A 13,019-nucleotide genomic window follows, 5' to 3' on the forward strand; every position below is an offset into this window, starting at 1 on the left:
CTGCACATATCTCCAAGATTTCCTGACTTTTCCTTTTTCTAGATATTTCTCCCTAAATCTTGAGAATTGCTTTTAGACCATGAACTTATCCTTATGAGTGAATTCACTTGTGATTTAAAATATCCTAAATGACTTCAGTATTACCTCATTGCCAGGAAAATCCTGATACCCACATGTGTGTCAGTGTGTCATGACCTCAGTCAAGATCGCCATACCCTAAATCTTGGGCACTATCTCAGAGTCAACATTGCCCATTCTTTTATTTTATTTTATTTTATTTTATTTTATTTTATTTTATTTTATTTTATTTTATTTTATTTTATTTTATTTTATTTTCTATATTCTTTGTTTACATTCCAAATGATTTTCCCTTTCCTGGTCGCCCCCTCACCATAAGTCCCATAAGCGCTCATCCTTCTGCCCATTCTCCAATCAACCCTTTCCTTCTTCTCTGTCCTGGTACTCCCCTACAATGCTGGATCAAGCCTTTCCAGGACCCGGGACTTCTCCTTTTTATTGGGAATCATTTGATATGCAAATTGTGGCTTGGGTATTCAGAGCTTCTGAACATTGCCCATTCTTATGAAAGAAGCCAAATGTACTTCGTAAAAAAATCTCAATGTAAGCATGTTTTACATTGTTGTACATTTGATACTGAGATAATTGTTATCTGAATACTTTTCCCAAAAGTATACTGTGATTCAGTGTTGCTAGGGAAAAAGTTCTGGCCTGACTCTAAAAGTCTTAGTCCAGAAACAGTTACAATAAAATTAGATTGAGTTGAGTTTCTTTCTTGTCTCTTCATAAATCATTTTCCCTACCTGCTGTGAAGCCTGCAGAGAATCACTAGATAATTACACAAAACAGAAATAGAAGAAATGTTGCCTATTTAATTTTATGAGGTCATAGTCACCCTTATGCCCAAACCACCCTTAGACCAATTTCCCTCATGAACATGAATGCAAAATATTCAACCAAATATTCAGAAACAAAGTTAAAAAAATATGAAAAATGTCATCCACCATGATCAAGTAGACTTCATCCTAGAGATGCAGGGAAGCTTCAAAATATGAAAATCTGCCAATGTATTCCACCATAAAAACAAAAATGAAAGAAAAACTAACACATGATCATCTTACTAGAACTCAATAAAGCCTTTGGTAAAATTCAACAATCCTTCATGATAAAACTCTTGTAAAGAATAGGAATACAAAGGACACACTTAAACATAATAAAGACAATTTTTAGTAAGTCTAAAACCAACATAAAATTAAATGGAGAGAAACTCAAAGCATTTCTACTAAAATTGGTAACAAGACAAGGCTGTTCACTCTTTCTATATTTATTCAATATAGTACTTTACATTCTAGCTAGAGCAATAATATTGGAAAGGAAGAAGTCAACATAGATGATATGATAGAATACATAAGTGACTTGAAAATTCTACCAGAGAACTACTACAGCTAATAAATACCTTCGGCTAAGTAGCTAGATAGAAAATTAACCCAAAAATATCAGTAGTTTATGTATGAATGATAAATAGACTGAAAAACAAATCAGGGAAACAACACTCTTCACTGCAGCCATGAATAATATAAAGTATCTTGGCGTAACTCTAACCAAGCAAATGAAAGACCTGTATTACAAGAATGTTAAGTCTCTAAAGAAACCAAGAAGATGTCAGAAGATGAAAAGATCTCCAATATTCAAGGACTAGTAGGGTCAGCGTAGGAAAAATGGCAATTTTGCCAAAAACAATACAGGGATTCAATGTGATTTCCAGCAAGAATGCAACATAATTCTTACAGACCTTGAAAAAACAACCCTCATTTTCACATGAAAAAACAAAATATCCAGAATATCCAAAACAATCCTGTACAATAAAAGAAGTTCTGAAGGTATCACCTTTAGAATTTCAAGCTGTACTATAAAGCAATACTAATAAAAACTATATCATATTTGCACAAAAACGGACAGACTGATCAATGGACTCAAATTGAAGACCAAGAAGTAAATCCACACTCATATGGACACTTGATATTTTACAAAGAAACCAAAACTATACAGTGGAAAAAAGAAAGCATCTCCAACAAATGGTACTGGTTTAACTGGATGTCAACATCTAGATGAATGAAAATAGATCCATATCTATCACCCTACACAAAACTGAAGTTCAAGTGAATAAAAAAATCTCAACATAAAATCAGATTCACTAAACCCAATAGTAGAGAATGAGAAATTGGGGGGAAAGACTTAACTGAATTGTCTGGCACAGGAGAGAACTTCTTAAACAGAATACCAATTTATAGCACTAAGATCAACAATTAAGAAGTGAGACCTCATGAAACTGAAAAGCTTTTCTAAGGCAAAGGACACCATCAGCAGGACAAAATGACAGTATATAAAATGGTAAAATATTTTTTAGCAACCCCATATCTGACTGAAGGTTTATATTCAACATATATTAACAACTCAAGAAACTAGACATCAACAAACTAAATAATAATTTTTAAAATGAGTATAGATCTAAACAGAATGCTCAACAGAGGAATCCCAAATGTCTGAGAAGCACTTAAAGAAATGTTCAACATTCTTAGCCATCAGGAAAATGCAAATCAAACTACTCTGAAATTTCATCTTCATCACACCCATCAGAATGGCTAAAATCAATATTACAGTGACAGTTCATGCTGGTGAAGATGTGGAGCAAGGGGAACACTCTTCCATTGCTTTTGGGAGTGAAAACTTGTCCAGCAACTATGAAAATCAACATCACAGTTCGTTAGAAATTTGGGAATCAGCCGGGCGGTAGTGGCGCACGCCTGTAATCCCAGCACTCTGGGAGGCAGAGGCAGGTGGATTTCTGAGTTCAAGGCCAGCCTGGTCTACAGAGTGAGTTCCAGGATAGCCAGGGCTATACAGAGAAACCCTGTCTCAAATAAACCAAATCCAAAAAACCAAACCAAACCAAACAAAACAAAACAAAAAAACAAAAACAAGAAAATTGGGAATCAATCTACCTCAAGACCCAACTATAGCACTCTTGGATATATACCCAAAAGAAATGCCAGCCTACCACAAGTTAGGGGTCAGTTAGGAATGAGAACAGGAGGGAGTAGGTGGGTGAGTGAGGGTTGGAGAGAGAGTATGGAGGAAACAGCTGGAATTAAGGAGCAATTAGGGGGCAGTTTGATTATCTAATACAGTAGAAATTTTCTATAACCCATGAGGGCTACTCTTGAGAGGACTCCAAGTTATCAAGGAAATAGATCCTGCACCAGCCATCTTCTGTAATAAGGCAAGGCTTCTAGTAAAGAGACTGGGACACCAACCCAGGCATAAAACCTCTGACCTACAGCCTGTCCTGCCTGCAAGATGTGCTGGGGAAATGGGTGCTCAGAGCTTGTGGAAGTAGCCATTCAATGACTGGCCTAACTTGAGGCCCTCAGTAGAAGAGGGAACTGTCTAAATGGCCAGGAACTGGAAGCTGGAGAGCCCAGAGACATAAAGTAGAATGAAAAATGATTGGCCAAATGAAAACACAAGTCAATGACATGACTTCTAATGAAATTCTGCTAAACTCACAGACAGGTGTCTAACCCAGTTACCATCAGAAAGGCTGACTCCAGCATCCAAGCATTAGTCAGATCCAGAGTATCTCCACAGAAGAGTGGGATAAAGGATTGTAGGAGCCAGAGGAGTTGAGAACACAAAGAGAACAAACTCATAGAATCAATTAAGCAGAACCTGTATGGAAAACAGAACCCAATTAATAAGTAATCTGCATATATCCTGTGGTTGTTCAGGTTTCTGTGGGACTCCTAACAGTGGGAGTGGGAGTGTCCCACTACCTATTCATTCACTGGTCTTGGGACTATTTCCTCCTATAAAATTGCCTTGTCCAGCCTCAATATGAGCTTGTGTCTAGTCTTCTTTGCATCTTGTTATGCTGTGTTTGATTGATATCTCTGGGAGGTATCTTTTCTGAAGTGAAATGGAGGAGCAGTGGATCTAGAGGAGACAGAGATCGAGGAGACTATGAGGAGTAGAGGGAAGGGAGGCTGTGGCTGGGAAGCATTGTATGAAAGGTAAATAAATAAATAAATAAATAAATAAATAAATAAATAAATAAGAAGAGAGCTGGAGAGATGGCTTAGTGGTTAAGAGCATTGGATACTCTTCCAGAGAACCTGGGTTCAGTTCTCAGCACCCATATGGCAGCTTACAACTATCTTCAACCTGGGTTCTGATGTCTTTATCTGGATTCTGCAGTGACAAGGCATGCATGTTGACACACAGACCTACATGAAAACGAAACACCTGTATTCATTCAATAATGATTAAAACTAAAATAATAAAATTTAGAAGAAATAATTAAGTAGAATTACCCCATTAAGTCGATGGGACAGGATCTTTTAATATAAAGATAATTAGAAAAATAGCGTTGAAAAGTCTATATGTAAAATGAGGATTAGGAGCTAAAATATCTTATTTCATCTTACTATTACTAATATCCATTTTAAAAGTATTTACACTTCATTTCAATGAAAGGACAAATAGTAACAGGAAAATTAGGAGAAATAATTATTTATCTAAAAATCAAGAGAAACAAGGTGTGGGTATATCTCAAAGGCAGCATGCTTACCTAGCATATATGAAAGCCTAGATTTGTTTCCTAGCATTGCGAAGGAAATTGAAGTGAAATGTTTAATGCTACTAGTAAAGGGAGAGATATATGAATTTAGATATTTTGGTTCTTTTGTATTTATGAAGTTGTTAATGATCCCAACATAATCCTAGTTGCCCAACAGTCTTATAGTGTTAGGATGTACAATGGTTAGGAGGATGGTCTCTAGATATGAATAGACACCAGGAGGAATTCTGCTCAGATCATTATCCTCACTGGGCACCTATTTTTCCATTGGCAAGGGTAGCACTGTAGCTTATTTTCTTACTTGTGATCTTGTGATCATACATTGAACTGTTCAGGAAGAGGACATTTTTACAGAAACATGGAAGACAGGACCAGCTTTTCTAGTAGTTGTTGTGGAGAAATGATATGGCTAATATTCTTTATGTAGGCTACCTCATTTAAAACTTGTAGATGTTTTGAAGGAGTGTCTCATAATCACATGTTTCTGTTTAGGGAAATCAAAGATGGCCATGATATCACTTATACTCTGGATTTCTTTTTCCATCTCATTTTAGTGAGGGCAAAAGATAGAAAATGAGTTGTCCAACACATGGTTGGGAGTCTCAGCAGGTTAGCTAGTCTAGCTGAATAACATGCCAGCAAGAAATCAGAATAGCACTCTTGAGACATGTACCTGGTAGCTTAGCCCTTGAGGAAAGGAATGGCCCCAGGTCCCCTAGGATCCAGACAGAGTTGGCTGGAGAACAAGTTCTGCAGTTACACTGGGGTTGGCTTTAACAAGTGCTTTGGGAGATGAACTGACAGGAGTCTTTATAGTTCTATGAAACCCCTGTCCTTTTTTGGTCCAAGAAAGTAGAAATCGAGTCATGTACCCTAAGTGTTCTCAAAGAACACTAGACTCAGTGGATGTCTGCTTTACTGACCAAGTCAGAAAAGATCCATGTCAGGTCTTCACTGAAATGTTTCCAGCTAGAGGAGAAAACTTGAGAATTTGAAGATGCTTGAGTTTGAAACATACTGTGACAGGTGAGCACCTGGAAAGGATCATAATTGATTTCATTCATACGTGGATTCACACACATACACATAGGTACACACACTCACACACACACACACACACACACACATGCACACATACATACACATACCTTGTTCCACAAACATGTAACAATTTTAGGGAAATGAAATCTGAGTCTCTTCCTAAGATTAGAAGTTTCTCTGTAAGCCACAGAGCAAACCAAGAAAACTTAGTGGTTGTGAATTTTCTAAGGCCACAGCCCTTACAAAGGTCATGTGATACCAGCCTACTCTAAATCAAAGTACTGCAGACAAAGCTGTTTGCTGAAAAGAGAACAAAGAACTGACAACCTTTATTTTTCTCCCCTGATGAAAACCAAGTAGCATGGAGAGATAGTAAAACTAGAGCAGTGAAGAAAGAGGGTCTTAAATTCCAAACCACAGCTGCCACAGGGAGATGCAAAAATGAGAGTGAGAAAACAGAGAAAGGAAAGCCTTTTGAAGACACGTTAGCATTGGCTGTGGTGGTGACACATCGCTGCCCTCAGCCCATATGTCTAGTGTTCCCAATTAGGGGAAATTTTAGGACCCAAAAGGGATGAGGCTAAATCCTAGGATTAGGAAGCATTTCATTTTTTCCTTCAAAGTCATTTTCAGTGTCCACACAGAAAACTTAACATACATAGATGTATATGCACATGTTTATGTATGTGTACATGCATTGGGAGAAGAGGAAGAGAGATGATGAAGATCTATACTTCCTTTCTAAATCACCAACCTAAAGTACTTTTCAAATATTCCCAACAAGATCATGCTTAATTTCCACCTCCTTCAAATAACCTGTGCTGACTTCTCTAATCAAATGTATCCCTTTTGTGTAGACCCTGTTGTAGCACAAAAAGGAACATTTGCATTTGCTTATTATTTTAACTGTTCTATAAAATATCTTTATGTTGTATTTTATTTCCAGTGATACTCAGTCATGTCCATGGGCAAGTATTACATATTTTCCCTTTCCATTCCACATAGTTCTTGCATTACAAATTCATATGTATGAGCTAATCTGATGATTAAACTTAGGCACATACAGAATTTTTATTTGCACAGACAAAAAGAGATACACAGCATGGGAAAAATAAGTAGAGTGAACCAATCTGTTGCTTCAGACTTTCTTCTTCTGGGACTCTCTGAACAGCCAGGGGAGCAGCCCCTTCTATTTGGCATCTTCCTGGGCATGTACCTGGTCACTATGGTGGGGAACCTACTCATCATCCTTGTCATCAGCTCTGATGCACACCTACACACTCCTATGTATTTCTTCTTAGCAAATCTCTCCTTAACTGATGCCTGTTTCACTTCTGCTTCAGTCCCTAAAATGCTTGCCAACATTTATACCCACAGTCAGACCATCTCCTATTCTGGATGCCTTACTCAGCTGTATTTCCTCCTTATGTTTGGCGGCCTGGACAACTGCCTTCTGGCTGTGATGGCATATGATCGCTATGTAGCCATCTGCCAGCCACTCCATTACAGCACAGCTATGAGTCCCCAACTCTGTGCATTAATGCTGTGTATGTGCTGGGTGCTGACCAACTGTCCTGCCCTGATGCATACACTGCTGCTGACCCGTGTGGCTTTCTGTGCCCACACAGCCATCCCCCATTTCTACTGTGATCCCCGTGCTTTACTGAAACTTGCCTGTTCTGATACCCATATTAATGAGCTGATGATCATTACCATGGGCTTGGTGTTTCTTGCTGTTCCTCTTATGTTGATCGTCTTCTCCTATGTCTGCATTTCCTGCGCTGTATTGGGTATCCCTTCTCCAGGAGGGCGATGGAAAGCCTTTTCTACCTGTGGCTCCCATCTTACAGTTGTTCTTCTCTTCTATGGATCTCTGATGGGTGTTTATTTACTTCCCCCATCAACTCACTCTACAGAGAGGGAAAGTAGGGCTGCTGTTCTCTACATGATTGTGATTCCCATGCTGAACCCATTCATCTACAGCTTGAGGAACAGAGACATGAAAGAAGCTATGGGTAAACTTTTTGGTGGTGGAAAAGCAGTTTTCTTACTGTAACTCTAATGCTTAATCCTAATGATGTTATCAAACTGATTCTTCAGTGATTCTGGGTTAAAACAAAACAAAATGGGCATTTACCTCCTCCAGGCTGTGATGTGAAATGAGATCTTATAACTCCATCCTTCTTGACCTAAGTCTGACTACCATTGCTGACAACAGAATATTATCCCTGGTCCTCAGCATATCAACCAGGATTAACTGAGTTTCATGTTGTCCGTCCTGGACCCATTGAGGCAATGAGACAACAGGACAAGGATACAAACAGTTGCTGGCTATCTACACTGTCACTCATTGTTCAACACATCAAATCTTTTGAGAGATAAATATGAAACTACATCCTAGGAAGTAAGTAAGTTTTTCCAAAACTGAAGTAGGTTTGAGTCCAGGGCCTGTGACTTCTGTTTTGTCACGCTATGCTTACAATAACAAGGCAGGTGTCAAAAGAACACACATACTGTTGTGCTATGATCACAAGAGACAAATTTCAAAGTAGTACATATATTATAGCATGTTCTTTCAGTTCATTTCTTTATCTTTTCTAATTGTAATAGATATTCTCAAACAAAACACTTTTAAGTGTCTACAATGTGCCAAATCTTGTATTTAGAAATACATGATTCATCTATGGAAATTTGTATTGAATGTTTCTTAATATTAGAATAAAATCGGGTGTGTTAGAAGATTTGAGAAAAATAATTATACCAAAATCAGTTTGATGGAGATTAAGACCATAAGAAGTCACAAAACTTAACCATGTTTGTCTTTTATTTGTCAATTATGAAACTTTCATAAAGGACTTTTATATATTTTGTTACATATGCACATGTATCATTTTTGGTTAGTGTTAGTGTAAATTCAAATGTGTTTTTAATTTTGAATAACATTTGGTATGTATGAAAATACCTGGTATATTAAGAAAGAAATTGATGATCTGGGGAAGGTAGTACCTGCTTGTTATCCTAGCACTCAGGAATCTGAGGATGAGAATCAGCATGAGCTACATCTTGAGTTCAAAGCCAGCCTGAGATACATGACAAGACAATGTCAAAAAAATAGTAAAAGGGCCTCTAGCTTCGCTCTGTGTCCCTGCATGGTTGTGCCTTATCTCAGCTCATCTGCCCGAGACCCCCTGAGCATGAACCCTAGTCCCCTGCACGGTCCAATTTCCACTCTGACAAGATGAAAGAAAAGACCATGAGCCAGGAAAAACTTACCAAACTACAGGCACAAGTACACATTGTTGGGAAAGAAATCTCTTGTAGAAAGACAAATGTATTTCACAGAACAGCCACAGCTGATGATAAAAAAAAAAAAACTGCAATTCTCCTTGAAGAAGTTGGAAGTAAACAATGTCTCTAGTATTGAAGCAGTGGACATATTTACAAACCAAGAAAGAGTGATACATTTTAGTGACCCTAAAGTTCAGGCATCTCTGGCAGTGAACACCTTCACCATTACAGGCCATGCTGAGACATAGCAACTGACAGAAATGATTTCCAACATCCTAAGCTAGATTGGTGCAATGACAGTGTGACTAGTTTAAGGAGACTGGCTGATGCTCTGCTCAAATATCTGTGAATGGAAAAGCACCACTCGCTTCTGGAGATGAGTGATGGGGATGAAGTTCCAGATCTGGTGGAGAATTTTGATGAGGCTTCTAAGAGTGAGAGAGACTGAATGGAGGCAACTTCTGAAAAGGTGACACTTGCAGAAGTTTCAGGTGCTGCTGTATTATGTCATGACTGCCTTTTAAATTCATTTGTTTATGGAACTGATAAAATCTATTTCTCTAATATTTTTAAGTGCAATCCCCCTGGATACTGTAGCTCTTTTCAGTTTTTGCTTATACCTAATTCATTTACAGAAAATTAAGCTGAAGAAGCCTAGGAACAAAGTTTGGAAAGGGTTAATAAAATTCTTTGCCTGGTTAAAAAAACTAGTAAAAGAAAAACTGAACTTCTGTATATTGTCTTTAATAAATGGTGGTGTAATTTCTTACTGGTTCCATAAGAGCTTTAGCATTTTCTTAAGTTTTCTGCAAATACATGTTACTTGCAAAGAAAGACAGTTTGTGTTTTTCTTCCCAATCTGTACATGTTTTATATTTCTTCTCTTATCATATTCCACTAGCTAAAATTCCCAGAATTGTGTTGAACAACAGTGGTTTAAAAAACATTTAGGCCTGTTTGTAGTGTTAATGGGAATGTAGCTAGTTGCTAGCCACTAAACATGATATTGCCTTAAAGTTGTCAGAGATACTGTTTATCCAGTGTGGGCAGTTAATCTTGTTTCCAATTTGTTGAGTTTTTATTGATTACATATGAATGAGAGTTGAATTTTATCTAATACTTTCCATATATATTGTGTGACTTTTTTTTCTTTACCTTGTTGAGGTGAAAATTTACAATAATTGCTCTTCTAATTTTAAATAGCTTTACCTAACTGAGATTGAATATCTCTTTGTCATGATGTATAATTCTATTTCACTCTAGTATTTAATTTTTATTATTTTATGGAGTATTTTGCAAAAACTTTAATGAGAGATAATGATTAGCAGTTTTCCTTTCTTATACCATCTTTTCAAGTAATTTGTATTGTGATGGTAACTTTACACTCCCTCAGCTTCTATTTATTAGAAGCAATTATAGAGAACTGATATCTGTCAGTGAAATTGTTGAGGCCTGGTGCCTTCTGTTTGGGAAAGTAATTAATTGTCGATTTAATTGATAAGCATAGATATATTGATTTTGTTAATTCCTTCTTGTGGGGGTTTAAGCAGATTGTGACTACAAAGAATTTATCTAGTTCATTTAAGGTAGCAAACTTGTGGGCATGGGGTTTTCTTTAATATTCCTTCATCATAAGTTTCATTATTCGTTGTTCTGTATTGAAGCCCCCTTAATCACTTCTAATTTCAGTTTCTATCTCCCCTTCCCTTAGGCCTTCCTCTTCCTCTTCTTCATCTGTCTTCTCTATGTTTATCTCTTCTAGAAAAGACACTGTTTTATTGATTTTTGGATTGAGTTGTATTGGTTCATACATAAAATCCCATCTTGTGGAAGCTGCAGGATCCTGAATTTAAAAGATAGCCTGTCTTACAAAACAAAACCTTCTCTCCAAAACAATGTGGGGTTTGCTGACCTTTACCTTGCTTTAGCTCTTGGTGTCACTGACCCTCTTGTGATGTCTTGTTCCAGTTTAATAGATTTCTGCTCTAACTATTGTCACTGTTCTTCCACTAGATTTGATTTTCTCTTTTCTCCAGTCTTCTTAGGTAAAAGCTTGGTGTATTGAACTAACATTTTTCAATGTATGCTTAAAATCAAAAGGTGCTTCTTTCTAACTCATTTGGATAAAGTTGGTGTTTTTACTTAAATAACCAAAGGCTCATTTTTCAAGGTTTAAAAAATGCCTTCCTGGCTAGAGTAGCTTCAAAATCTGGACTTAGGTTTTGATTTCACACTTTCCACAGTATTCATAATCACTCATTATTTAATTATTGCACTTCTCCCAAAAGTATATGTATAGAATTTCATTCCAATATTTTATTTATCCTCATTCAGAAAATTTGTCCAAACTATATGGATTCAGTTCAGCAAATCTGTATCTTATAAGGATGTCTCTCTGCTGTAATTTTACAGACTTTTGTATTCATAGTGTACTAACCATTGATTTTAACCTTTTCAAGTCTTTCTGCACACATGGCATGTTTGATATTTATTTTCCTTTTTCTTTTCATTTGTTCCTTTCTCTCTTTATTTAAGTTTTACCCTTAATGTACATATTTTTATTTAATTTAAAATTTTTATGTATTCACTGTATTCACTGTACATCCTGTTCACTGCCCCCTCCCAGTTACCCCCTCCCACAATTTTCCCCTCATCCCACCTCTGCTTCTTTTCTGAGCAAGTGGGACCCCCACCGTGGGTATCCTCCAACCCTGGCACTTCAAGTTTCTGCCAGGCTAGGCATTTCCTCTCCCAATGAGTCCAGACAAGCCAGCCTACTTAGAAGAACATATTCCACATAGAGGTTACAGCTTTTGGGATGGAATGCGAGAATATCATTGTTGTTCCCACTCCAGTTGTTCAAGATCCATGTGAAAACCAAGCTGAACATGTGTTACATATGAACAGGGAGTCTTATATTCTTCGGTTGGTGGCTGAAACACTGAGACCCCCAAGGGTCCAAGTTAGTTGACTCTCTTGGCCTTCCTGTGGAATTTCTATCCCTTTAGGGGCCCACAATTCTTCACCCTATTCTCCTATAAGAGTCCCCAAGCTCCATCCACTGTGTGGCTGTGGATATCTGTAACTACCTGAGTCAACTACTTGGTGGAACCTCTCAAAGGACAACTTGCTCTTGTCTTCAAGCATAACAGAGTATCACTAATAGTGTCATGGATTGGTGCCTGCCCTTGGGAAAGGTGTCAAGTTGGGCCAGTTATTTGTTGTCTGTTCCCCAGTTTCTGCTCCATCACACATGCCTGCATTTCTTGTAGACAGGATGAATTTGGGGTTAAATTTTGAGTTTAACATTTTGTGGGTCTGTTTCTGTCTTTACTGCTCCACTGGTGTTCCTGCCTGGTTACAGGAGGTGTCCTCTTCAGCTACCATATCCCAAATATTGTCAATCCCAGCTAAGGTCACTCACATTGATTCTTGGGTACCTCCCTTACCCAGGTCTCTGACTCATCTTGGATATGCCCCCACCTCCTCATCCCTATCAATTGCAGATTTCCACTCATTTTGTGGCCATGTGGATATCTCACCTGTCCTTCCCCAAACCTTGTCGTGAACACCCCACTTGCATTCCCATCCCCCCAGTTACCTCCCTTTATCTGCCTCTTATTACTATTTTATCGCCCCTTCTAAGTGATATCCAAGCATCCTTGCTTGGGCCTTCCCTTCTTGTTTATTTTCTTTGGGTCTGTGGAGTGTAGCATGGTAGCTGTATTTTATGGCTAATATCAGCTTATAAGTGAAAACATACTATGCATATCCTTTTAGCACTGGGATATCTCACTCACAATGATATTCTCACATTCCATCCGTTTGCCTGCAAAATTCATGATGTCTTTGTTTTAGATCAAGGGCCCCAACATAAAACCAGATACATTAAATCTCATAGAAGAGAAGATGAGAAATAACCTTGAACACACTGGTACAGGAGACAATTTCCTGAAGAAAACACCAATGACTCAGACTCTAAGATCAACAGTTGATAACACCTCATGAAACAACAATGTTTCAGTAAGGCAAAGGA

The 13,019-nt window shown here is 37.7% G+C and overlaps 1 protein-coding gene and 1 pseudogene across 1 annotated transcript; both read left to right on the forward strand.

Annotated features, from left to right (window-relative positions):
• Nucleotides 1-6,761: 6,761 nt before the first annotated feature.
• LOC127684141 (olfactory receptor 1N2) lies at nt 6,762-7,751 on the forward strand. Its single transcript, XM_052181107.1, has one exon. The coding sequence runs from the start codon at nt 6,798-6,800 to the stop codon at nt 7,749-7,751; it is 954 nt and encodes a 317-aa protein (XP_052037067.1). The 5' UTR covers nt 6,762-6,797.
• Nucleotides 7,752-8,933: 1,182 nt separating this feature from the next.
• LOC127684143 (transcription factor BTF3-like) lies at nt 8,934-9,431 on the forward strand (annotated as a pseudogene).
• Nucleotides 9,432-13,019: the final 3,588 nt, after the last annotated feature.

Source organism: Apodemus sylvaticus, chromosome 5 (assembly GCF_947179515.1).
Source record: "Apodemus sylvaticus chromosome 5, mApoSyl1.1, whole genome shotgun sequence".
NCBI classification, from domain to species: Eukaryota; Metazoa; Chordata; class Mammalia; order Rodentia; family Muridae; genus Apodemus; species Apodemus sylvaticus.

What these genes read in the sequence shown, in the direction of transcription:
- LOC127684141 (XM_052181107.1), top strand. Translation starts at nt 6,798, where the DNA reads ATGGGAAAAATAAGTAGAGTGAACCAATCTGTTGCTTCAGACTTTCTT.